Source organism: Narcine bancroftii, chromosome 1, assembly GCF_036971445.1.
Source record: "Narcine bancroftii isolate sNarBan1 chromosome 1, sNarBan1.hap1, whole genome shotgun sequence".
Classification (NCBI taxonomy): domain Eukaryota; kingdom Metazoa; phylum Chordata; class Chondrichthyes; order Torpediniformes; family Narcinidae; genus Narcine; species Narcine bancroftii.
The window spans coordinates 12399736-12426554 of record NC_091469.1 but is presented as its reverse complement, the minus strand read 5'-3'; the positions used below and the strand labels follow the sequence as shown (position 1 = coordinate 12426554).

The window sequence follows — 26819 nt, the reverse complement described above, 5'->3', positions numbered from 1 at the left end:
TGCATTGAATAATACACAAACTGGTAAATAGCAGTGTGAGGGAAAGGGAGAAAGGAAAATTGGTGAAAAAATATTTTTTCGGGTATCATTATTTGTACATGAGAAAAATGTAAAGGCACAGTTTGTGCAAGGTTAATTTTACAACCTGCCTTGGATTGTAAAGTCAAATATATTGTTTAAAATATCCACTCTTCCAAGATGACCCATGAGTATACTGATAGATTTTCATTTATTTTGACAGCTGAGTTTATGGATATCAATGAATTATTTGCAGGATATTTTGATGCCTTTAATCTACATTACAAGTATTTTGCCAATTTATTTCTCCAAACATCTAATTATCTTACACAAATGAGTTTTTAGTTTAAGCATAACTGTTGATTCCGTCTCTTGAGAATGGAAAGGAAAGCATTGTAGGTAATCCAAATGGTGTGCATTGTGTAGTGTTTTGTATATTTAGTCTCTGAATTTGCTGTGCTCTATGGTCATTGGTAGTTTTTTGTGGGCATGTTTGGATGCTTGGATATGTGCCTCTATTTCCCCCCCACACCCCCACAAAGTGGCAAGACAATTTGGTTTTAAATTCCCATCACCCTACTGTGTCAAAATTGTATCTAATTTTTCTCTTTCCTGTTACTTTGGTCTTCCATTCGAGATTTTATTTTTTAATTGAGGTACATTGAGGGGAGGCTGGATGCCTTGGCTATATAAATACAAAGGATATTGTGTCTAATCTTGACCTCATCATGTTCTTTTTGGAATCTGACCGAAATAATATCACTGCAACTTGCTCATCTTCATGAGTAGTGAACTCAAAAGATGAAGAATCAAAATGAGGCTTTGCTTTATTAGTGAAATTGCAATTGGCCTAACTCAGGAGCTGATTTCTGATTTTTGTTTTCTTTTCTCCCCCAATGTATATTGTTATAGAGATTCTAATTTTTATTTTAATCATCTCTGACTTGAATCCATCCACATGATTGTGTCCAAGTGTTTTCATGTTTAAAATAAAGAAACAATAATTTCTTCCATGTTTTCTCGAGTTTAAGTCATTATACAAAGGCACACCCAGTGGAGCTGCTCCTTCACAGCTCTGTGTGTGTGGAGTTTGCATGTTATACTTGTGACTACATAATTTCCCCTCAGTGCTGCAGTTTTCATCCATATTACAAAAAGGTGAGTGGCCACTGTAAATTGCCCTAAATATGCAAGAGTAGTGCAATCTGGGGAGAGTTGATGGGATAGTGGTGAAAACAAAGTAGGATTGGAATAAATTAATGCTTTGTAGTTGGCATGGATTTGGTAGGCCAAAGCCCCCGTATCAGTGGTGTATGACTCTATTTTCCAATGGCAAGTTTTTGGTTATCCTTTTAGAAAAATTGTAAAATGTTAGAAATTTGGTGAAGCAATAAATTTACAATTGACTGTAATAAGTTTGCTTTGCGCATTTGTGGGTTTATTACAATTTCACAAGTCAGAATACCTTTGTTTTTTCATATTTCTTTAAATAGCTTGTTTGCACTAGTCTTGATGAACTCAGGGAACTTATTGCCAAAATGGAAGGAGAGTTAAAGGAACTGGAAAACAACAAGAAAAAATCTGTAAGTTACTGATCTCTTTATTCTATGATCCAGATTTGAAAGTCAAAAATGTTCAAATGGATTGTAAACACTGCTGCCAATTTGTTTTGGATTTGTTGACTCAGACTGGTTGATGCAGTTTATCTTCTGGGTTATTATCCTCGAAAAACACTTTAATGAGGTGCTAATCCTAATCTAATTGATAGTGGTATAATTTTTAACAATTGGAGCCAATAATTGCATTCGAGAATATCTTTGATTTAGATATTCAGAGTAATTATCAATGACTGTTTATTACCTATTTAATCATATATGTTAATGGTTTGGAATACAAGTCGGTAACAAACTGCTTGGCTTGGTGCTATCAAATTGGAGATGCTGTAACAATGTTAGAGCAAGCAAACTGCTTCCAAGGAGATCTGAATAGACAGTCCAAGAAGTGTCAAAAATATTGTCATGAAGCGAAAGAAGGGATCAAGCCAAAGGGTTATTTGCTTTCTTGTACATATGCCACCTATTGTAAATGTGGTGGAGTTACCCAATTAGTCCAACTCTGCTGCCCATTTCTCCCTCCTTCTCCAAAGGTTTATAAATAGACTGGACTTAAACTGCAAGAATGACAACAACCAACACGTGCACTGGAAAAACAGCTTATCGTTGACTCTAGTAAAGATTTTAAATTGAAAAAAGCTGTATCACCCAATAATATTCAATATTAAGGGAAACTATATGCATGTTTTCTTAAATAGTGGAGACTGGAAGATTTAAAAATGAAAGTGACAGTAGAAGTAAATCAACCTCTGAAAATTAATTGTGTGATATTGTGTTTTTTATATATATATATATATATATATATATATGTGTGTGTGTGTGTGTAAAGGAAGCTACAAAGAGTGCGGTTAATACTACCCTGATAGCTCTGTGCATCATTATTTCTTCTCTTAAGCAATCCTTTATTCCTAAAAAATTGAGACCCATGGGAGTGCAAAAAGTGACATTTATTGGAAATCTATCTACTAACATCATGATTATGTGGTCTATCGAATACTTATCAGATACGTGAGAGATTTGAGAAGAAATCCCTAATTTGCTGTCACTTCAGTTTTTTTCTGTACTTAACATTACAGGCTGTTGGAGAAAGTTGTGTATGAGGAAAAGGCCCATTGGGAAGTCCAAAATAATCATTTATCATCTCTATTTACTGTGGAGAAAGACATGGATACCAGGTTACTGGTAGAAGCAAATAACTATCGTTGAGGTTCCACATTACAGAAGTGGAAGTGCAGGAGGTCTTAAAATGCATAATGGTTCTAGAACATTGTTAGAATAGAGGGAAGAAATTGCAAGAGTCCTGGCAGAGCTGATGGTATCAGCATTAATTGTGGGTGAAATGCTGAAAGAATGAAGGGTGGCTAATGTTGTGCCTTTATTTTTTTTAAAAAAAGCTATAAAGCTCCTGCTGAACCTAACATCATGGTGGGAATTTACTGGGAAGGATTCTGAGGGACAAGATGTATCAACGTATGAAAAGTCAGGTCTGATTAGAGAATCAGCATGGCTTTGTGTGTGGAAAATGATGCTTCACAAATTTGAGTTTTTTGAAGAGGAAATCAAGAAGATTGAGGACAAGTCAATAGATATTGTCTATGTTACTCCAGCAAGGGGTTTGATAAAATGTTGCTTTGCAGGCTAATCCATGAAGTCAGATTACATTGGATCCAGGACAAGTTAGCTAATTGGAAATAAAATTTGCTTGGCAGTCTGGATGATTGAGGGTTACTTTCCAGACTGGAGGCCTGTGACAAGTGGTGTGCCCTAGCGATCATTGCTGGGCTGTTGTTCATCACTTGTATTAATAAACTGGATGAGAATGCATGGTTAGTAAGTTTGTGGATGGCACTAAAATTGGTAGAAATGAAGAAGGTTTTATATAAAATTACAATGGGATCTCGATCAATTGAGTTAATGGACTGGGAAATGCAGATTTAATTTGGAAAAGTATGAGATGTTGCATTTTGGTAAGTCAAAACAGGGCAGATATTGGATCGTGGATAGTGTTCTAGAACAGAACAATCAATCTGAAAATAGCCCAGGTACATATTTCCCTCAAAGACAGGGTGAAGGTGCTTGCCTTCAGTCGGGGCACTGAGTACAGGAGCTGGGATGTCATGCTACAATTGTACAAAGCATTGTTAAGATTGCATTTGGAATTCTGCTGTTGGAAAGATGCCATTATACTGGCTGCAAAAAAAAACAACAAAAATTGTAATAAGGACTTTATTGGGGCTGGAGGCTTGAGTTGTAACAAGAAGGCAGATAGGTAAAAAAATTTTCTTTTCCCCCTCCACCCCCACCCACCCCCCCCCCCCCCCCACACTGCCAGCTTGGATATGGTGAATAATGGGTCTTTTCCCCAGCATAAAAGAGCCTGCACTAGAGGGCATAGGATTAAGATGAGAGCTTAATTAAAAGGGACACGAGGGACAACTTCTGTTTTAGAGAATGGTGGGTGTATGGAACAAGCTGCCAAGTGAAATGGTTGAGGCAAGTAGAATTATAACATTTTCATGACATTTTTTCCAGTATGTCGACAGAAAAGACTTAGAGGGATCAACCAACCACAGACAATTGGTCTATCTTAAAGGAGCAACTTGTTGGCTTGGACAAGTTGGGCCAACAAACCTGTTTCCATGTTGTACAGTTTTGACTCCAACATCATGCTACTCAGTGAGCTATCATTGAACTTGATAGTCTATTTTCACTGAGCTCTTTGCAATGATTTTTGGTGCTGCACTGTGCTTGCTTTTTGAATCACTGTTTAAGTGATTGATGTTTTGCTATGTAGGATACATTAAAGGCTAGTTAAAACAGGCAAATCCAACTTGAATTAGACATGTAAAGTTGTACATTCTGACTTTGTCCTTTGTATAACACTTTTGTTTCTGTCCTCATCCATTCCCTTCCCTTCCAGAAACCCAACATCCCTTTCTTTGTTTTCCATCTGCCAGTCTCTACCTTTTATCCCCATCTTCATTTTGATACCATCACTATCCCATTTCAAGGTTGTGAAAGGACTGTCTCCTAAAATTTTGACTGTCTTAAATGGTAGAATTGCAGTGGATCAATCCCAGTTGTATTGTTTCTACTCCATTAAAGCCAGCTTTGCCATTTAATGATTAAAATTTTTTTTTAACAATACAGCAAAGTGTAAGGCCTTCCCAGTCCATACAATCAGTGTGCCAAATTAAGCGACCAAACCCAATGCATTTTTGAAGGGTTGGAAGAAACCAGAGCACCTCACAAAAGTCCACACAGGCTATGGGGAGAACATACAAAGTCCTTACAGATGGTGCAGGATTCAAACCCTGGTTGCTGGCGCTGCAATGGCATTGTGCTAATTGCTTTGCTAACAAATGCACCTCGTCTGCTTAAAGATCAACTGCAGTTTTTGGATTTGAAGAAACCGTGTCAAACGTAAGAAAGCTATATTTGTAAAGAAAAGCAACAGTTATGGAGTAATGTGGCTGAATTATTTTACTGCACAATGGTCAGGCAGAAGGTTCACCAGCAGAAATTGCACCTTTATTCCCCAACTGACTCCTCAACTAGGAAGAATTTATTTCAGTAAACATAGGTCATGGTTAGATCGTGACCATAGATTCTGGTCATGCTGGCATTTGCAGCCATTCCCAAACTCTAATGCAAATCCATGGGGAAAAATCTTGTGGAAGTGCATGTGCCTCAGTAAAAGATTGCAATAGAAAATTTCACATCTATTATAAATATTATCTGATTGGTTTGTGCTTATCTTTGAAATGTTGTTCTCATGCAGATTAATTTAGCTTGGCATACCAAACCATGTTCTAAAAAAAAATTACATACCTTGTGCAAAGTCCTGTAGGTCAGTGAAATCGGTCGCAACTTGATAACTCTAAAACATTGGAAATCAAAATGTGGCTTTGTAAAATCAAGTAACTCTGACATTATGGTCAAAATGTACAATAAGAATTTTTTTATTTACAGGAAAAATGGTTTTACAGGCGACAAGCTTTAAAAGATTTACATGGTACCCTAGGACGACTGTTGAATGAACTGTTACCATGGGAACAAAAGCTAATCAAGGCTTATCAGAGAAATAGGTAATTTTTTTGTTTTCTTGTCCTCTTTTCTGTGTTTTTTTGGAACTAAATTACGGTGGGGATGGTTTTGTACCATCATGGGTCCAAGTGAGTTTTTTTTTGAACGAAAGAGATTGCTAAAATAGATCATTGGGTCCCTTAAAGAGATTTTCTCCATAAGGTGCTTAGTCAAAGCCCATCACCTTTCCCACTTTTTTCTTTTTCAATTAATTATCAACCTTCTGAAAAATGCAGAGCATATATTCTAATAACATTGCATGTTGATGCATTGTTGCACATTCCAGGAAAAATAAAGGCAAACCCTGCTAAATGCTACTTCAATCAATGCGAAATTCATTTACCATGATTTGGAAAACTGTGACCTGTTTTACACGTGTAATTATTCAGTTACCGTGAGATCTTTCTGGAAGACTTGAGTTACAAGTAGATCATGTGACCAACCCTAAATCTTTGGCTTGGCTTCGCGGACGAAGATTTATGGAGGGGGTAAAAAGTCCACGTCAGCTGCAGGCTCGTTTGTGGCTGACCAGTCCGATGCGGGACAGGCAGACACGATTGCAGCGGTTGCAAGGGAAAATTGGTGGGTTGGGGTTGGGTGTTGGGTTTTTCCTCCTTTGCCTTTTGTCAGTGAGGTGGGCTCTGCGGTCTTCTTCAAAGGAGGCTGCTGCCCGCCAAACTGTGAGGCGCCAAGATGCACGGTTTGAGGCGTTATCAGCCCACTGGCGGTGGTCAATGGGGCAGGCACCAAGAGATTTCTTTAGGCAGTCCTTGTACCTTTTCTTTGGTGCACCTCTGTCACGGTGGCCAGTGGAGAGCTCGCCATATAATACGATCTTGGGAAGGCGATGGTCCTCCATTCTGGAGACGTGACCCATCCAGCGCAGCTGGATCTTCAGCAGCGTGGACTCGATGCTGTCGACCTCTGCCATCTCGAGTATCTCGACGTTAGGGGTGTGAGCGCTCCAATGGATGTTGAGGATGGAGCGGAGACAACGCTGGTGGAAGCGTTCTAATAAGATGTGCGCAAATGACCGTCTGATTCAATGTGTGTCCCCTTTTAAATATGGATAAAATAAAATGTGGAAAAGAATCTGACAATGATATTAAAAGGAAAAAAATTACTTTAGAAGAAAAACTTTAAATTATTAAACAAAACGTGCCAGCAATGTGAAAATCATATATGATCTGGGCTACAATGGTCCACACAATTTTAAGTAAGAAACATGAATATAAAGCACAAATTACTGAAAACAGAAGTCAGTCAATAATTGAAATGGAACAGCTACTTCAGTTTTGGATTGAAGATAGTAACCAAAAGCGAATGCCACTTTGTACAAAAAAACATTCAAACCAAAGCTTTTTGATTCTTAAAGAAAATAAATTTCAAAGGGATACAGAAACTTTTGGTGCAAATTTCGGTTGGTTTATTGCTTTAAACACTGAACAGAATTATGCAACTTAAGAATTACAGAGGAAGTTGCCAGCACTGAATATATTGCTGCAAAATATCCAGAAGTTTTTCAAAAAGGATTTGAACTTGTTGAAACCACCAAGGATTTTTATTTAAATGTCAATCCTAACATGGAAGGAAGCATGGAAGTCCGCAGCAATTTAGAAAAGGCAATTCCTAGCTATAGGAAATTGTATAATGAGAAAAAAAAATCAATATCTGTGCAGTCAACTTTGGACAAATATTTTTCTCAGAAATAGTTTAGTTATGATGTAATTATGAAATAAATGAAAAATATCACAATTGTTTTTATTAATTTTAACAGGCTTGACATTATATGCAGCTAAAAGTTGTTTTTAATACACATTTTTATGTCCTGATGGACAATCTGCAAGGATGGGGATTCATTGTAATATTCCCATTAATTGCTTAACATGAATTTGTCTTACGCAAGTAAAAATTGGGACAAATTAATTGCATAAAGCCGGGTTTGCCTGTGTATTCTAGTTTTTTTTATTGTCTTAAATTTTGGCAGTGTAGCTATTTCTATTTGGTCTTCAAAAAGTATCCAGAAACACAACATAGGAAATTCAAATCAGGACTGGCAGGCTGGGAATAGCTTCTTCCTGCAAGCTCTGAGATTGATCAACAGTATTCTATAATGGAGTAAATCATTCAAAAATACATATTTATTTTAAATTGTATCTTTATGTAATTATTCCATGCTATGTACGGTGTGTGAGTGCGCCGTGGTCCAGAGAAATGCTGTTCCGTCTGGTTGTATATGTACAGTCAGATGATAATAAACTTGAAATACCAGATCATAATCAGGATATGAGCCTTAGCTAATTCTGTCTTTTTTAAGTTAGCTGAAAAATGGTGTTTGTGCTGTGGATATAGTCCATTGTGTGTTGATCTGACCAATGTTTGGAAATTTATGAGAGATTCCCTGAGATATGGGTCTTCATAAATTTTTGTAATAATTGTATGAGAGGTCAAGTCCGAGTAGCCAGAAAAGGTAGATATTTAAGATCCCTAGTATTACTTGAAGAGTTGTGAGTTATGGTTTCTCATTATCATTAAACAACAAATAAAAATAAATATTTTCTCATCATAATTCTTTCTGTTGCCGTAACCAAACTCTCATGCCTGGATCTGCAACATTTGATGTGTAACATTAAGACTTATGGCAAAATATTTTTAAAAATTCTTCCATTTGCCAAAAGCCAGTAAGTATTATACTAGAAACTTGATCAATAAAAATGCTTGCTTTTATAGAGCTCGAATGAAGAAAGACTTTGATGACTTTAAAAAACAGCCTGATAATGATGCGTTTATTAGAGAAACCTTCCAGAATGAAGAAATGGATGGAGATCTCATAAAAGAGATGCCTCTAAATGAAGCAGGATCCTCGAACTCCAATGATCATCAAGAAATAGTTCAAAGGGAATGCTTGGAAATGGGTATTGTCACTTTTTAAAATTTAATTGTTCAGAGCATCATTGATTTTTTGATAGTTGTCCTTGGCTTCAATAATTTGTGTGTTTGATAATGTCTATTGTCCATTGTACATTTGACATGTGCACCAATATTTTCATTTGCTGCAGCTAAACAGGTATTTCATTCAAAAAAAAATCCAACCCCATACGCTAAACTACCACACGCAAAGAGATGATAACCCTAAAAGATAATAAATATTCACAATTACCATCATGCAAAAAAAGTGGCATTTCAGTACTGCAAATAAGCCTTGGGGTGGTAGAATAGTTAATGATTAGGGTAGTAGAGAAGTTTCAAGCATGGTGCTGCATTTCTAGTAATAATTGCATGGTTATTTAAAAGAAAGATTTGCACTAGCAAAGGCATTCTCCTTTGTGGCCAAATACAAAGACAAGAACAGTTTAGCTCAGATTTGTCCATAAGGTTTTGGAACCACTTTTCAGCTTGTATACAAGAATAAAATTCAGAGCAGGCAACTGTTTAGTACCAAGGACCTCTTGTTTTCCTCTTGGTGCTGCCTGAAGTGCTCTTCTTCTTTCTCTTCTTGTGTCTTTATATGGTGATGATTATAGGACCACAGTTCTAGGCCCTTCAGCCTAACTTGTCCATGCCAACCAAGCTAATCCTCTTTCCCTATATTTGACCTTTATCGCTGTGAACATTTTCTATCCATGCACTTGTCTAAACGTCTTAAACAATTGTCCCAGCTTCAACCACTTCGTAATAGTTCTCTCCATGTACCACCACCCTTTTCCCTCTAGTTTTAGGTTCCCCTATCCTGGACAAAAATATTATGTATTCACCTTATCTATCTTATCTATGCCCTTCATGCCTTTATCTTCCCCCCACCTCTTCTCCACCCCCTTAACCTTTTACATTCCAGGGAGAAATATCCAGCCTATCCAACCTCTCCTTATAAATCTTTTCTGCACCCCTTTCTACTTAATGATATCTTTCCTACAAGTTGGGTGACTAAAACTGCGCACAGTGCTCCAGGAATAGTGACACCAGTGTCTTATACAGTAATAACATGACATTCATCACCTGTACTCTGTCCTGACTGATGAAGGCATGCTTCCCAGACACTTTCTTAACCACCCTCTCTATCTGTGTCACCACTTTCATGGAGCAGCGTACCTTTACACCTTAGTCTCTTTATTCTATAACACTCCCTCAAGCCCTACTGTGTAAATCCTGCCCTGGTTTAACCTACCAAAGTGCAATACAGGTACACGATCCTTTATCCGGTCATCTAAAATCTGGAAAGCTCCAAAATACGGAAACTAGGGAGAGAGACGGCAGCGCGAGTTGGGCAGGGGGGGGGGGGGGGGGGGGGGGAGGAGGAGACTGGCAGCGCGAGATGGGCGGTCGAAGGGGGAGACTGGCAGCACGAGTCGGGGGGGGGAGACTGGCAGCACGAGTCGGGGGGGGGAGACTGGCAGCACGAGTCGGTGGGGGGGGAACGACCAGCAGTGCGAGACAGGCATGTGAGGGAGGGGGACTGGGATCACGAGGTGGGGGGGGAGGGGAGAGACTGGCAGCATGATTGGAAGGGGGTGGGGGTGTATAAGACAGCACAATTTGGGTGAGTTTAAATCTGGCTTTCTGAAATCTGGTACACACTGTCCCCCATGGGTTCCGGATAAAGGATTGTGTATCTATACTTGACACAATAATGTTCTGTCTGTCTTTACTTGTCTAACTTTCCCAGTTCATCAAAATTACTTTGTCATCATTAAGCCTGCTCTGCTATACCATCAACTCGTGTGCTCTCCATAATCCCATAATTCCTTTATTCTCTGAAATCTATCTATCGCTATCATAAATACATTTGATGAGGCAACCTTTATTGCTTCATTGGATAGAGAATTCCCACAGATTCACTGCTTCTCTGGGAGAACCAGTTCCTTGTCACCTGTCTCCAATCTAATCCCCTGAATTTTGAGGCAATTTCTGATTGTTTTCATCTCACCTGCCAGTGAAAACAGCCTCCATGTTCCTATCTTGTCTACTCCTTTCATAATTTTGTCTCTATAATATTCCCCCTCATCCTTCTATTCAATGATGAGCATAGTCCTAGTCTGCTCAATCACTCCTCATAAGATGACCCTTTCATTTCTGGAATCAACCTGGTGAAAACTTCTTCTGCATTCCTTCCAAACCTATAGACTTATTCACTCTCCATTGTATCACCAATCTACAGACTTACTGACCATGCTAGCTACATTGTGATCAAAGGAATTAATGAAGAAAACGTACAACAGTTGACCCAGCATTGATCTCTGTGCCACACCACTGATGACGAGCCTCCAGTTGATGAAGAACCTTCCAGCACTCTGTCTCTTACTATTAAATCAATCCTGCAACCAATGGTCAGCTCACCCTGGATCCCATGTGATCTGACCTTCTGACCAGTCTATTAAACTGAACTTTGTTGAAGGTCTTGCTGAAGTCCATGTAGATAATGTCTATCATCCTGCACCAAAATGTTGGAGAAACTTGAGAAGTCATGCAGCATTCATGGAAAACAACAGGCAGTTGACATTTTGAGTCAGAGCCCTTCTTCAGATGTATGAAAAACTGGGTAGATGCCTGAATAAGAAGGTGAAGGAAATGGGGGAGGGGTGTGGGCTCGCACATAATAAATGGGAGGGGGAAGAAGCAAAAGGAGCTATGTGGAGAAAGAAGCTCTCTGATAGGAGAAAGGAAGGGAAGGTACTGGAGATCTAGAGTAAGTCCATGCTGCCAGGTTGAAGCCACGTGTATAATGGAGCAATAACACTGTGTATTATTTCTTGGCAGTCTTCAACCAATGACATTAATGTCAACCTGCCTTCTGGTCAACCTCTTCCCCTCATCTCTTTAACTCCCATCCTCTGAATCCCAAACCCCTCCTTCCATTCTCCAATAAAAAAACCTTTCTCAGCCCTCTTCTCTCCCCATCACCTCTCAGCTTTCCCTTCCCTCTCTCTTTCCTGTATCCACCTATCAGCTGCTAACCTGTGCTCCTCCCTGCCAACCTTATTTGAACATCTGCCTAATTTTTAAGTGTACCTAAAGAAGTGCCCAATACCTATGCCTATGTTTTCCATTGATGCTGCATGACCTGAATTTCTCCAGCACTGTTGTAGATTGCCCTAGACCCCAGCATCTGCAGACTTCTTGTTTACCTCCATGTCTATTGCCCTGCTCTCAGTCTTTTTTTAAAAAAAAAACTCTATATATTTTTTTTTAAATGTGTGAGACTATTTTCTATCCACAAAGCCATGTGGACTATCCTTCATTAATCGTTGGCTTTCTGAGGTAGGTCCTATCTCTCAAAATTAACTCAAATAACTTTATTATGATTGACATTGTTCATTGGTTGGTAGTTTTCTTGCTTGTCCTTGTACCCTTTTTAAAATGCACATCATCCACCCTCTAGCTCTTAGCCATATTTTTTCCAGGGCTCCTGCAATTTCTTCCCTGGCTTCCAAAGTATTCTGGGATAAACTTGATCAAGACCTGTGGATGTATCTTCAATCAGTAATGACTGCAGATTTCCATATTTATTATTTGTGCTGTTCAAAAGCCCTCAAGAAATGTTTAGGAGTATCTGCACCATTAATCCTGCTTCTCAAAACCAGTCACTTGAGATTGTAGCCAAAGATTGTGCTATTCTGGTTTAAAACGCCACAGGTCTTTTCCTTGTTTCTTTTTTGCCCAGACTTGAATTCTTTTTTAAAGTCTCCTTAAACAAGAGTAGACCATATTTTCGAGCATTGTCCATATTGTTTCTGTTTGCTTATTTACCAAGGTTAGCCATTTAATTTGTTCTGCAGTTTGAGAAAGAGAAGCTAAAATCAGGTATTGACATTACAGCTGAGAAAAAAGGTCACGACAGAGGCACGAGAGAGGATCTGATCAAAGATGATTGGAAGGAGATACTAGCAGGGAAGATGTGGTTCCCAGAACAGTTTCAGTTGCATGGGGGATTATGGGTAGGGAAGATGGCCATTGCTCTGCCGCGTATTTATGACGGGAGGCGCTATGGCACCAGTCACCCCGCCTCTGGAGGGCCCTATGAGGCACCTCTCAATATGAATGGGACGCTGGAGCAGCCTTTTTGGGCTGCTGTCTGAAAGATAAGTTTTAAGTTTTAGATCCGCTCTTGTAGCCGGCCTCCAGGTGGAGGCCTGACATGAAATGGCCTATAGACAGCATAAAAGAAAAAGAAAAAGCAAAATTAGTGGGAAGCCAGAGGAATGGGTAGCTTTTTTAAAAATCAATAGAAGCCAACTAAAAAAGCAATAGGGGAGAAAAGATGTAATGTGGATGTTTTTTTCATGTGTAAAGTGTAAAAGAGGCGAGTGGAACTTCAGAGTGGAAGGTGATGCTGGAGAGGTGGTAATGCAAAACAAAGAAATAGCAGAGGGTATTTTGCATCAGTTATCATTCTGGTTCTATGTGGCAGAAATTCGTGGAAGTCAGGGTAGAAGTGAATGTTGTCACTGTTACCAAGGAGAATTGCTTGGGAAGCTGAAGGTGGATGTCAGATGGACTATACCCAGGATTGTGAAAGGCATAGCTAAATATTATTGTGCATGCATTAGCAGAGATCTGTTAGGAATGGCTCTGGAGGATTGGATAATTTCAAATATCATTCCATTCTTTGAGAGAGGCAAAAGACAAGAAATTATGGGCTTGTTATCCTAACTTCAGTGCTTGGCAAGATTCAAGAATTTGTTATTAAAGATGAGGTATCAGTACTCGAAGGCACAGTATAAGATAGGCTAGAGTCAGCACAGTTTCCTTCAGTGGAGATGCTGCCTGGCAAATCTGTTGGAATACTTTGAGAAAGTAACAAACAGGATTGACAACAGAGAGCCAGTGGCCTGCTGTTTATTTGGTTTCAGGTCTTCAACAAGGTGCCAGCACATATATATTAAAGCACATAATTCAAACGTGGTAAAAAACAAACCGGATCATTGGGTTAAAAGTAGGGCTGTTTTCCAAAATGCCCCTAACCCAGAATAAATTTATTCCTATGACCTTAGCTAATAAGACCCTGGACACCTGGTGCCAGAGAAGATCCAGCACTGTTCCCATTAGGAGATATTATAGACGTGAGTCTGAGGTGGTCCAAACACCAAATTCAATTTGTGAAATTTGCCTTGGCAGCGGCCATGAAATACATAACGGTCACTAGGAAATATGACTCTCAGCCAAGCATACATAACACAATGGAATGCAGAGGTGTGTTCCCCTGGAGAAAATTATAACTTAAGAGGGATACACAATACATTTGTTAAGGTGTGGCAGCCATACTTGGCAATGCATTCAGGTACAAGTGTGATTAACCCTCCCAATGTCTCTCTCACAAGGAAATAGTGGACAATATGTCAAGACAAGCCCAGGAAATAAATCAGGCCTGGCTGGCATCTCCCCCGCCCCTCCTTTTTTTAAAAAAAGTTTATTTACATCATCATCTTTAGTCATTGATATGTCTTTCTTTGTTAAGGTTGGGGTGGTGGGGGGGAAAATAAGGGCTTGATATAAACTGATCTGTACAAGGAGAGGAGTGATCCCCTGTGATGTGTGTAAAATTTGAGTCTGTAAAATTACAAATAAAATTTTCAAAAAAAAGGTGCAGCACATGAGACTGCTTTACATGGTATTACGAGAAAGGTCCTAGCATGGATAGAAGATTGGCTGACTGTCATAAATTAGAATAATTGGGGCATTTTCTAGCTGGCTGCCAGTGACTAGTGGTGTTCCACAGGGGTCAGTGTTGAAGAACATGAATAGAAAAGCAAAGAATGAATAGAAAAGCAAAGATATAAAGCTCTGGCTTTCTAAGGCATTGGTCAAACAGCTTTTGGAGAGCAATTTTGAGCCCCATGTCTAAGGAAGGATGTGTTTCTTGGAGAAGGCTCAGAGGAAGTTTACGAGAATTATCCCAGGGATGAGGCGACTATGTATGAGGAGGGTTTGATGGCTCTCAGCCTGTGCTTGCTGGAGTTTTGAAGGATGAAAGGGGATCTCATCAAAACATACTGAGTACTGAAAGGGTTGGATAGAGTTGATGTGGATAAAATGTTTCCAGTGGTGGGCACAACCCCAGAATAAAAGTGTACCCTTTTGAACAGCGATGAGGAGACATTTCTTCAGCCAGAGGATGGTGAAACTGGGATTATTTGCCACATATGGCTGTGGAGTTTGTTATTGGGTATATCTAAAGCAGAGGTTGATATGTTCTTGATTAGTAAGGGTGTCAAAGGTTATGGACAGAAAGGATGGTGAGGAAAAATGCATCAATTCCACAGGCCGAATACTCTAATTCTGCTCCTACATCTCATAATCTTAAGATTTTTTTTTCTCAGATAACAGTCATTGACTCTAATCAAGGACTGTTGTATTACACCAGGAAGCAATAGTCCATGTGCTTGCTTTTGGAATGAAGTGGAACTTGCCTGTATTAGTCTGCAAAATGGCAACTACTGGTTTCCTTTAGTCTGATAAATAGTTGAGTGCAATAGTAGAATGCAAATAATGTAAATGATGGAATCTTTTAAGAAAATGTAGCATAACAGACCTACTAAAGAGGAATTATTACGATGGATAAATCCTCCATTGAAAAAGACAAATATAATTATTGTCTTTCAGAGCACTTGCATGTATCTGCAAAAGAATGTACTGTAATTTGTTAAGAGTCATTTATAATTAAACTGGGGATAGCCTTTAAGACTATAGCCCCTTTTACACTTGCAAGTGGTCCCAGGAATTAACGCCCAATTGGCCTAAAAAAGGTCTAGTGTGAAAGGAAAATCTCTCAACGCCGGCATCAGATGATGTCATCTCACAGCTGGCATAGTCTGCCTCGATCCCTAGTACAATACCCAGCATCTGCAGATGCCGGCGTTGCAATCAAACAAGTATAGAATGGGCAATTGCATTCTGAGAAAGAAATGACCCAAGTTTTTGCATGAGTGTGAAGGAAGAAAAGATTAAAATGAAGGTATAAATTTTGCTGTGGGAGAGAGGGAGGAAATAAATAGCAATGGTGGACAATTTTTAAACAGCATGGGCGAGTTGGTAGTGCTATAGCGCACAATTTATAAAGACAATGGGGGGGGGGAGAAGCAATGGTGGACCTGAATTCCCAAAATGCTGTGCAGCAGAGAAACCCCTCCATGAGTGCTCTGTGCATGCAGCCATCCATACAGCCTTTTCTCTGCTGCATGGTATTCTGGGAGGGCAGGCCCACCATCGCTTTTTCCAATGGTATTTATATATTGTAAACGATAGCGCTACCAACTTTTCCACGCTGTTTAAATTATGCGCGATAGCGCTACCAACTTTCCCACAGTCTTTATAAATTGTATGCTATAGCGCCACCAACTTTCCCATGAACATGTGTTTAAAAATTGTCCACTATTGCTATTTATTGCAAGCACTTTACCATAGTCCCTTATAAGTGTTTATATAGGTCGGCACAACAGCAGGGGTTGAAGGGCTCATACTGTGCTGTATATAAAGCTTAATTATGTTATAATTAAGCATGATAAATCTTGTTTGAATATAAGATCGTAATACATTGGTCAGGATTTAGGGTAGGTCCATCATCATTCGATGCATCTTGACGTCACTGGTAGAAGGTAGAACAGTCCTAACCCTGGAGATGGCTCCTTGAACATGTGAACGTGTGCAGTGTCCCAGTTAAGAATGGTCAAGTGGGTCCAATTAAGTACGATGCAAATGTAAAAGGGGCTTGTATTACAAATATAGCTAATATGTCCATGGTTTGGCAGCAGTGCCATGACCTTCTATATGTTTCATCATACTACTTCTCTCAGTTGAGCACCATCACAGCATGCAACACAGTAGCGGATTACCTGTTTTACAATTCAAACAAACAAGTTAAATCACTCTGGATATTTTGAGGTTAAGAAATAGAAGGCAGCTTATAACTACCAGGTTCCTGCTGAAAGATCAGTCCTTTGGAACTGATCAGTTTTGAGATACCCCCTTTTCTTTAAACCCCCCCCCCCCCCAATTATCTCTTCTGATGGCTAATTGAAGATTTGCAAGAGAACCACACCCAATTATGCAACTGACTTACAATCTTAGCTGCTCGTACTGAATACTCAGAATGTTTGTACATTGCTTCAAAAGATGGTTAATTCCAGTAAACTGCAGGTTAACCTGTAGACATTAAATCACAATTTTTTGAGATCGTTGCATTCTGACCGTGTTGAGGCTGATAAGATTTTCGCTAAGCTAAAATTAGTCAGATGTTGTGATCTTTGTTATCGATGAAAATGAAATAAGAATCTCATTCAGTGAGTTTAAATGCAGCTATTTGTCTTCCTTGACCTATTTGAGGCATTGGGGAATCATTTAGAGTTGTGCTTTCAACAAAATATTTGGAGAATGCTGAATTAAGATCTCATTGATTTCCAACTGACAAGGTCTTTAATGCTCCCTCTGTGCAAACCTCTCATTTTGTTTCATGCATGGACAATTGCATTGCTGATGTTTTTTTTTGGTGAATAGAGTTAATGAATTGTATATCCTCATTGTGGACTAATCATACTTGATTTTTGTGTTTCTCTAAGTTTAATGTTTAGAATCTATTCACTTCTGTGAAAAAAGTCATTCAATTGTTTTAATGGTTGCAATACAGATCAACTCTAATCTTAGATGCTTGGTGTCCTAAGGAAACAGACGTAACTGCTTGATCTGGAGAAACCAAAGAAAGCATTATAAGCCATTTTAGTGGTGCAGGAACTTGTCATAAAGCAGCTGGTAACCAACCTGTCGCTGACTGTCTTGCAGGAAGTAGGCCTGGGAGAGGGTTCCAATTTTCCAATGATTTTTAGGTATCTCTCAAGAAGGCAAATGCATAGCTACCATTGGAATACAAGTGCCTAACCTTTTATCCAAACACTGGCAACCTCCAAAAACCAGCACTTTTTTCTCCCGGTGGGAGAGAAGCAGGTGGTGGCTAGCTCATTATGGGAGCAATGGCCCTCTTCCTTACTCATAATCCCCAATGCAGCTGGAACCGCTCTGGCACTGGCAGAGTGGTTTCAGCTGCATTGGGGATTATGGGTAATGAAGATGGCCATTGCTCCCACATTTGAGCCATCACTGCAATCCGGTCTGGTGCTCCATAAACTCCGGGCTCGGAAGCACCCCTGCTGCCGTGTGGGGAGTTAGATGGGGGGGGTGGGGGGGGGTGACAGATGGCACTACACTGCTGGGGTGCACCTGAGGGCCAGCCCGACAAGCTGGTGGAGCGCCTGAAAGCCACCACCCAGTGGCCCACTCCTCCTGCAGCTGTGCACCTCGTGTCCAGACTTCTGTCCCGCTTGGCCGCCTTTTTCGCTGAGCTTCCAGGCCGCCCTGTTTCCTCCAACCTCCACTTGACCAACATGCTGGTCGCAACCTTCCTGTATGCCGCACGTCGAACAACCGGTCATCACCCTCAAACCTCCTGCGCTCTGCCCTGCCTCGGGCACAAAATAGTCGGGGCATGCTGACTGACGGATGGGAGGGACAGAGGGTGAGGGCTAGGAACAAGGCATTTGCTTAAAGGACCAAAATCAAAATTATTCCAAAAGATTCCGAACAACATCAGGGGTCCGATCCCATATAAAATGTTAGGCACCTGTATAAACTATGTAAATTTAACTGCAGCACATAACTTTTGACTGCCCCTTTTGATGATTGATGCTTCGGCTGGCTATTCAGGAACATTTTCATTTCACTTCTAAGTATTATGCAGTGAAAATACAGACCCTTCAACCCATCACATCTATGCTGACTTCCATGACCATCGATTCTAATCTCACTTGTTTACATTAATTTCTTATCCCTCTATGCTGTGTTCTGTCGAGATGCATTGTGTACATTTTTACTGATCCTGTCTCCAATATTACCTCTGACAACTCATTCCAGATATCAGCTAATCTTTGTGTGGAAAGATTTGCTCCTCGGATTTTCTTAAAGCCTTCTTGTCACTTTAGCCTCTACCAAATTTTGGACATTTCTATCATGGTAAACACACATTGAATGTTTATCCTTTCAATACCTCTCACAATTATATATACCTCTATCATATCACCTCTCAACTAATAATTAAAAAATTCCAATCCAGGTAAGATCGTTGTGAATCTTTTCTGCTCTCTCTCTAACCACATCCCTCCTGAAAAGATCTGGTAAATAGTACTGCACAAATACTCTAAATTCAGCTTAACCAACATTTTATACAACTGTAACGTGATGTCCCAAATCTTGTATTTGCATTCTGAACAACTTACATTGGTTCTTGGGGGAAGAATAAAGTTTATTTAATACTGTTAGTCTTCAAATAGCACAACAATGTCTTTAAATAGCATCTATGATATGGTAAAATGTTCCAGGCTTATGTTAGGAATACAGGTATGCCCCTGCTTTTCAAAGTTCGCTTTACAACACTTTGCTTTTACGAAAGACCTACATTAATACCTTTATTGGCTAACTGAAAGAAATCCAAAGAGGATTTTTACTTTTATGGAAAAAGGCAAAGCGAAAATAGCATTCCGTGGTTGTGAGGAGACTGTGGGGCAGTGGGATCAGTGTTGGGACTGAGAATGGGCTTTTGGGAGGGGCCAGTAGGATTAGTGTGGGGACTGTGAGCAGGCTGTCAGGAGAGTGCAGGGCAGTGGGATCAGTGTGGAAGTGAGAGCAGGCTGTCAAAGAGCACATGGGTCTGGAAATGCTCGAAAAATGTTCCCATATAAATTAATGGTACATAATTGCTTCTTCGCTTTACGCCATTTTGGCTTACAAAAGGTTTCATAGGAACACTCTACTGTCAGACAGTGGGGCATACCTGTATTATCAAATAAACTTGGGCATCAATTCACATAAGGGGACATGCGGGTGGTGACCAACATTTTTATCAAAAAAGTTTCAAGACCTTCTCGGAGGAGGAAATGGGAGAAAATATGCATTGTTTTAGTGAAGGAACTCTAATCTTGGGCCTTGAAATTAAAGCCAAGCATTCTGAAACTCTAGAAATATCTAGTGAGCAGAAGTCAATAGAGTGCATATATTTGGAGAATTTAGGGTTGGAAGATTTTGAGTTGGGGATTTAAAATTGAAGTTGAGAATTTTGAAGGCTTTTCTGAAAAAATGAAGGATTTTCTGAAGGCCACACGTAAATTTGAAGGGCAGAACATCACATTCTCTCTGGGTAGGCTGCAACCTATGAGCATTGAATTTTCTCATTTCACTTAACCCCTACCCTGATCCATTTCCAGTCTTTCCTGGCCTGGTACTTGGTTTTCAGGCACCTCCTAATGCCTCCCCCCCCCCCGCCCGTATAAAATCTCCCACTTTAATCCTATTACCTTGGCCCCTCCCCTCCAATCATTGTTATGCTTGTTATATCCAATTCCCACCTAGCCTGAAAGGGACCCAGCCCAAAATATTGACTGATCATTTATCTCCATGGATGCTGCCTGACCTAGCGAGTTCCATCAAATTGCCACTTTTTGCTCAAGGTTATAGCACCTGCAGATTCTTGGATCCAAATGACTACACTGTTGATGATGGTGAATTTTTTTTGGATGATAAACGAAAATCCTGACTGCCCTTAATTTGACGGCATTCTAGTCAGTTATGACCTGATCATGATTTCCTCCCCAAATTGACATCCTTGCCATTATCACATTGCCATTTATATTGAGAAAATTGGCTGCCGTTTTTCCTACATTATATCAGTGGATAGGTTTTCAAAAAACCTTTTTTAGGAACACAATGCTTTGAGTGACTTGAAGCATGCAAGACATTTTATAAATATGTGTCTTTTAGCGTCAAGTTAACTTAAGTTTAGCTTCACTGAAGTTTGAAAACAAAAATGATACATTTCTCAGAGCTTTGTGCATTTAGGAAATCATCTGATCATATGCACAACTCCTGATGCTGGCTCTTCTCCACCTCCAACCTCTGCATTCTTGCAGTGCTGGAGCCAGCAGAATGAAGAGCTTTGTTTCCTATTGTACACAATATTTTGGGATGCTTGTGCAATAGACTCACAGAGTTTGGCAGCACAGAAACAAGCTTTGACTTAATTTGTCCACACAGTCACGTTTTCTGCCCAAGCTAGCCCCATTTGGCTGTATTTGACCCATATCTCTGAAAACGTTTCCCATTCATCTAGTTAATGGAAAGTGTTCTTAGAACATCACAGTGGCTGGAAGGGAGATGTCAGAGAGCTGTAGTCAATAACTGTTTGTCAGACTGGAGGCCTGTAACAAGCGGTGTGCCTCAGGATTCTGTATTGGGTCCCTTGCTGTTTGTCATATACATTAATGATCTGGATGATGGGGTGGTAAATTGGATTAGTAAATATGCAGATAATACTAAAATAGGTGGAATTGTCGATAATGAAAAAGGTTTTCAAAGATTGCAAAAGGATTTGGACTGCTTAGAAGAGTGGGCTGAAAGATGGCAGATGGAGTTTAATGCTGAGAAGTGTGAAGTGCTTTATTTTTCAAAACAGGACATGCATAGTAAATGAGAGGACATTGAAGTATGCAGTGGAGCAGAAAGATCTAGGAATAATGGTTCATCATTTCCTGAAAGTAGAATCTCATCTGGATAGGGTAGTGAAGAAGGCTTTTAGTATGCTGGTCTTTATAAATCAATGCAGAGAAAACAGGCGATGGGAGGTGATGTTGAGACAGTTCAAGGCATTGGTGAGGCCAAATTTGGAATACTGTGTGCAGTTCTGGTCACTGAATTATAGGAAGGATATCAACAAGGTAGAGAGAGTGCAGAGATTTATGAAAATGTTACCTGGGTTTCAGAATCTAGATTAGAAAGAAAGATTGAGCAGATTAGGTCTTTATTCTTTTGGAGTGTAGAAGGTTGAGGGGGGATTTGATTGAGATATTTAAGATTATGAGGGGGATAGATAGGGTTGATGTGGATGGGTTTTTTCCTTTGAGGTAGGAGAAATTGAAACAAGAGGTTAAAAGGCAAAAGTTTAGAAGTAACATAAGGGGGAACTTCTTCACTCAGAGTGGTGGCTGTGTGGAATGAGCTTCTTGGAGAAGTAGTGGCAGCAGGGTCCATTTTGTCATTGGATAGGTATATGGATGGGAGGGGAATGGAGGGTTATGGGCAAGGTGCAGGTAGGTGGGACTAGAGGAGAGTACTTGGTTCAGTGCAGACTAGAAAGGCCAAGATAGCCTGTTTCCGTGCTGTAATTGTTGTCTGGTTATATTATTGAAACCAAAGTGTCTTGCACAGAACTGCTGTAGCTCCCCACAAAACACCAATTTCACATGCCTTTTTACCCAAAAGAATTCTTGGCCATTGTTTTTTATTGTTTTTTTATTGTTTAGAACCAGATAAAGCAGTCAAAAAAAGCAGAGGATCTGACATGTATTCAGTATTTACATGAGCTAACATTGGTCACATAAACAACATCTGCAGTGTTTACGTTTAATGTGGCAGAAGTTTTGGGCATATTAGCTGCCACTTATGCATTGTTAGTTACAGGTTTGCCTGCAACTTTTTTTGCTTAAAAATTATCACTTTTATTTCTTTCAGATGATGTCTTTCAATCAGATGCGGAGATGCTTACGGCCAGATTGAAGCCTCCAAGAAGAGAATGTTCCAGTAAAGAAGCACAGAAACAGGCTTCCAAAAATCCAAAAAAGCAAATTAAATTGAATGATCTTGAAGGTTCAAAGGAATCTCCTCTTTGCAAAAAGACCAAAATAAGCACAAATGAAGCTGATGCAAATTTTGATACACTAGATGTATCATTTAACTCTGATGTGGGGAACCAAATGATTGAATCAAAACCTGCAACAATACAGCAGCCTGTTGAGTCACCCAGTATGAACAAATCATTTGAACAGTTAGTTAAATCAGACAACTCAAAAGGGGAGACAGCCGATGTGTCCCGATCAGGTGTGCAAAAAGGGACCAAACCTATTCAAGCCTTACTTGCAAAACATAATGGGAACAAAGTGACCTTAACCAGTCAGGCATCCTTCTCTGTAAATGAAGCAAGCAGCCCAGAAGAGATGACGACTCCAGCCATGTTACATCCTAGTCCAGTAAAATTCTCTGCACACTCTCCTGTGACTCCAAAAGCTCCTCTGCAAATGTTGTATAAAATGCCTGATGGATCTTGTGTTCCAATTGATCTAAGTAACAGCCAGATTAAGATTGCAGTCCAACCTGTTATTGACCCAAAATCTGGAGAGAAGATCATGCAGCAGGTGCTTATTTTACCCAAGAATTTCTTGTCTCAACAACAAGATGGTAAATGTGTTGAAAAGGTAAGTCCACCCAAGACAACAAGGGAACTGGAGAAACAAAGCTCGGTAGTCTCTCCAAATAGTAACTTGACACATTCTCCTTTGGTTGACCTTCAGTGTCTGTCACCTGTTAAAGTTCAGTCACAAATTTCTAGTTTAACGAAAGGTAGGAGCACGGCAGGGTTGGCAACGGTAACAATTTCTGCTAGTCAACCAACAAAAGTTGCATCATCTTCGTATAATTTCATGGCTTCATCAGCCATTGCAGCAGAAGGAAGGCCAGAAATGCCAGCTATCATGGCCCCTGCAGTTGCAGCATCAAACATTGGACATAGACAATCAGCATCTGTTCAGCCAATAACACAACCGAAACTACAGAGCCGTTCAATTAGTAACACCGGAACAACACAGAACTCTAACTCGCAGCAAACAAAGGAATCAAATGAAGCAAAGCAGGAGCTTAAAACTGTGTGCATAAGAGATTCTCAGTCTATCTTAGTCATGACACGTGGAGGAAACACAGGCGTTGTTAAGGTGCAAACCAACTCGGACCAAAAATCACCAAATGCTATTACTCCCAGGCCAATATTTACTTTTTTACCAGAGGTTCAAAACTTTGTTGTATCAAAAACACAGCCGTCATCACCATCAAGCTCTCTTGTTCCGACACAGGCTTCCCTTTCAAACCTTGGTCAGCTTCCTGTGACGAGTCCTGTTTCATCAGTTCCATTAGGCCAAAACCAGTTGGCTAGGGAAGCGATTAAACTGGGACCGAGGAAAACTGTGAATAATCCAGGAGTTGTACCTGTTCGTGTGCCTCGACCCACAATGTTAGCTGTTTCGGACAGTCCAACTGTGCACACCAGTACCCACAATGCCTTGAATAAAGTCAGTAGCTCTGTGGGTGGATTATCTAGTGCAGGTCCTGTCCAAAATAAATTAACAGTAACTCAAGCACCATCACTGCAACTCTCTCTTGATAATGCAACTTGCAAACAACTCTTTATTTCCCCAACTGAAAGCAATAAGGCAGGAGATGGTACATTTTTGGCTGGAACCACAGTGCCAAAACTTCTATTGGTTCCTGGTCCTTCTGCTGCACCTTGTGGAACAAGTCAAGTCAGCATGGCTCCTAATGCACAATCTCAAAAGTTGATCTTTATGAGTCCACCTGTGACATCAATGTCCTCGCCCTCCAACTTAATACTAACGAAACTTCCCCATCCTCAGCATGTTCCACTGCTAAATGCAGCACAGATGTCCATGAAGAATGCAGATCCTTGTCAGGTTGTACTGGTTCCATTTGCTGGAGAAGCACCAATTAAGACCAATCCATTGCCTGGCCCATTTCAAGTGAAAGAAATTAATAAGGGAAATCCAGCTCCTCTTGTTCGTAACAATATACAAAAAGTACCTGGAATTAATGTTTTGCCGAACATGTCTGCAAAGGTTGGTGAGGGATTATCTACCACAAGTGCAGTCTTAACAACAACTTGTATAAGCGCTTCAGCAATTCCTTCAGTTGTAGTTGGGAATCAAAACTCTGCATCCTTTAAGAATGCCACAGGAACTAAGATGTCTATAAGAAACACACACACAGCAACAGTTCCAACGTCAACCTTCAGAACTTTTGGTTCGCTTCCTACGACATTACTTCAAAGAAATGAGGATGCTTCCAGACCCAATCAAACAATGTTGACAGCTGGGCACACTGTTGCTATTCCAACAGTGAAAGCAGAGCATCTTTCTTCCTCAATGCTGCTGACATCCGTACAGCCAAAAGTGTCACAGCAACCGATTCCATCTCTCCCTTTGTCAATTACAACTGCTTTAGCAAACCCGATCACTGTCAATTCAAAGACAGTACCAGTAAGCTTACCAGTTACACCTCAAAATTCACATTTTTCTAAAGATACTTGTCAAACAGTTATTCGATTCCAGAATCCAAACACAGTAGCTTCACAAATCAGTTCAAGTGCTGCTTCCAGATTTGCATCTCTGCAATCATTCACTTGCTCAAATCCACCAGCTGTTAATGTGTCGTCTCCAAATGTTTTGGGTCTTAACTCAGCTCATCAAGCAACGGTACCCAGTTTAACAAAGCACCCTGTAAGTACTCACGCTGTTACTGCAGCTACTCCCTTAATGCAGCCTGCGGCTCCTGTGCCATCTCCTGTCAATAGAGTTTCTGGACTACTGGATGAGACTTGCATACGACAAAAAATAATCATCAACACAAGTACTCCTCTGGCACCAGGCACTCAGATAGTCGTTAACCACCATCGGTTTGTTGTTCCACCACAAGGCCTTGGATCTGGTAGCCATGTCCTGCTAATTTCCAATACACTGAAACAAAGTCGTCCAGGATTTTGTGCAGGAACTGACGTAACAACTGCCTGTCAGAAGGCCATGATGGTACCTGCTGTATCCCACTGTTCTCAAACCTCCGCGTCACCTTGTGTTCCTCCATCTGAAAAATTACTTCAAAACCTTTGTCCTCAGAGTGCTGCGCAAATGACGACTGCTGTTTCCAAATCTGCTCAGTTAACAACGGGGTCAACGTTGATGAATATTTCTGCGGCAAAATCGCGGCCTCAAACTGTAGTATGTAACTTCCAAGCCCCTGCATCCCAGAGTGCCACGGTTCTTCCTGTAGACACAGCATTCAATAAATTATTGGTTAGCCCAGAAGGAGCTGTTTTAAATGCTATTAATACTGTGGGTAATCCAATGGGAAAAGTGATACCGCCATCCTCTCTGACTTGTGTTCCGAGGAATGCGAGTGCTGCTGTAGTCTTCCCGGCATTAAAGACGCCTGACGTCATTGAACCCACCAGAACGATATCAGCATCTGCCAGTCTTTGAGCTACGACTGCCATAAATCTGAATCTTGGGGGAACTTGAGAGCTTTGGGCAGGACTGGGATCATTCTTGCATTTTGTTTTCAGTTTGGGGGATAAGGCACAATTTACTACATCATCCAAATTCTATAAAACAGTGACTGAGATGTCGAAGAGGCACAATATTTATTATTCTGCAGTTACTAAATTCCTGTTGCAAGGATGCTTTCCTAGTGTTGTCTCTGTGAAATTTGTGTATTTCAATGTACAAAGCAATGTTTAAAAATTCTAAGACAGCAAATTTTCAAGGTACTTGTAAAATTTCCCCTGGTTTTATAATTTTAACAAAATCATAGCAATTTTCTGGATTGCTTACCGTGCACTCAAATACTTCTTGCACACTTGCAGTATGACCTGTATTGATGTCCATATCTTTGGTATGCTGCAATGTTCTACTTTAAGTGGTTGACCTTTTGTATAAAAAAAAGAAAATGTTCGGTTGAATCATAAGACTTGTTTATATGCGATTGCCTTTTTAAAGTATTTAACGTGGAAACCTTCAGCAGTTGTACAGTTGTAAATACTTTTGAACCCAGGAAGTTGTACTAAAGTGAATGTACAAAAAGAATTTTGCTAATTTATTTGTTTGTTTATATAATGTATAGGTTTTTAAGCTGTTTAGTAGCTTTTAAGGACCAGTGTTTAGAGACATGCAGACAGATCTGCATGATTAAAAATGTGTGCAATTGTTATTTATATGCTGAAGTAGTTTTTTATTCAAATACAGGTTCCCTCCCCAACTATAATTCTATGTTGATTCAATTCCAAATTTGGAGTAATAATATGTCTTTGAATTTGACTGTGTACTTGGGTTACGAATCTCTTCCACTTGGCTAATAAAGGAAAGAAGAAAAGAAGCCTTTTAGATTATAGTACAGTTAGGATTTTTATTTTCCTGTTTAGTTTTAAAGATTTTTCTTGCAGAATTGTAATCGCAAGGAATG

The 26819-nt window shown here is 40.0% G+C and overlaps 1 protein-coding gene across 1 annotated transcript in view; it reads left to right on the top strand.

The window, feature by feature from the left end:
* LOC138755217 (uncharacterized bromodomain-containing protein 10) overlaps nt 1-26720 on the top strand; it is an 88560-nt gene extending 61840 nt beyond the window's left edge. Inside the window, exons 5-8 of the mRNA XM_069920807.1 lie at nt 1512-1601; nt 5604-5719; nt 8448-8632; nt 22257-26720. Of these exons, the coding sequence (XP_069776908.1) occupies nt 1512-1601; nt 5604-5719; nt 8448-8632; nt 22257-25840 (3975 nt within the window). The 3' untranslated portion in view covers nt 25841-26720. The remainder of the gene's footprint in view (nt 1-1511; nt 1602-5603; nt 5720-8447; nt 8633-22256) is intronic.
* The last annotated feature ends 99 nt before the right edge of the window (nt 26721-26819 follow it).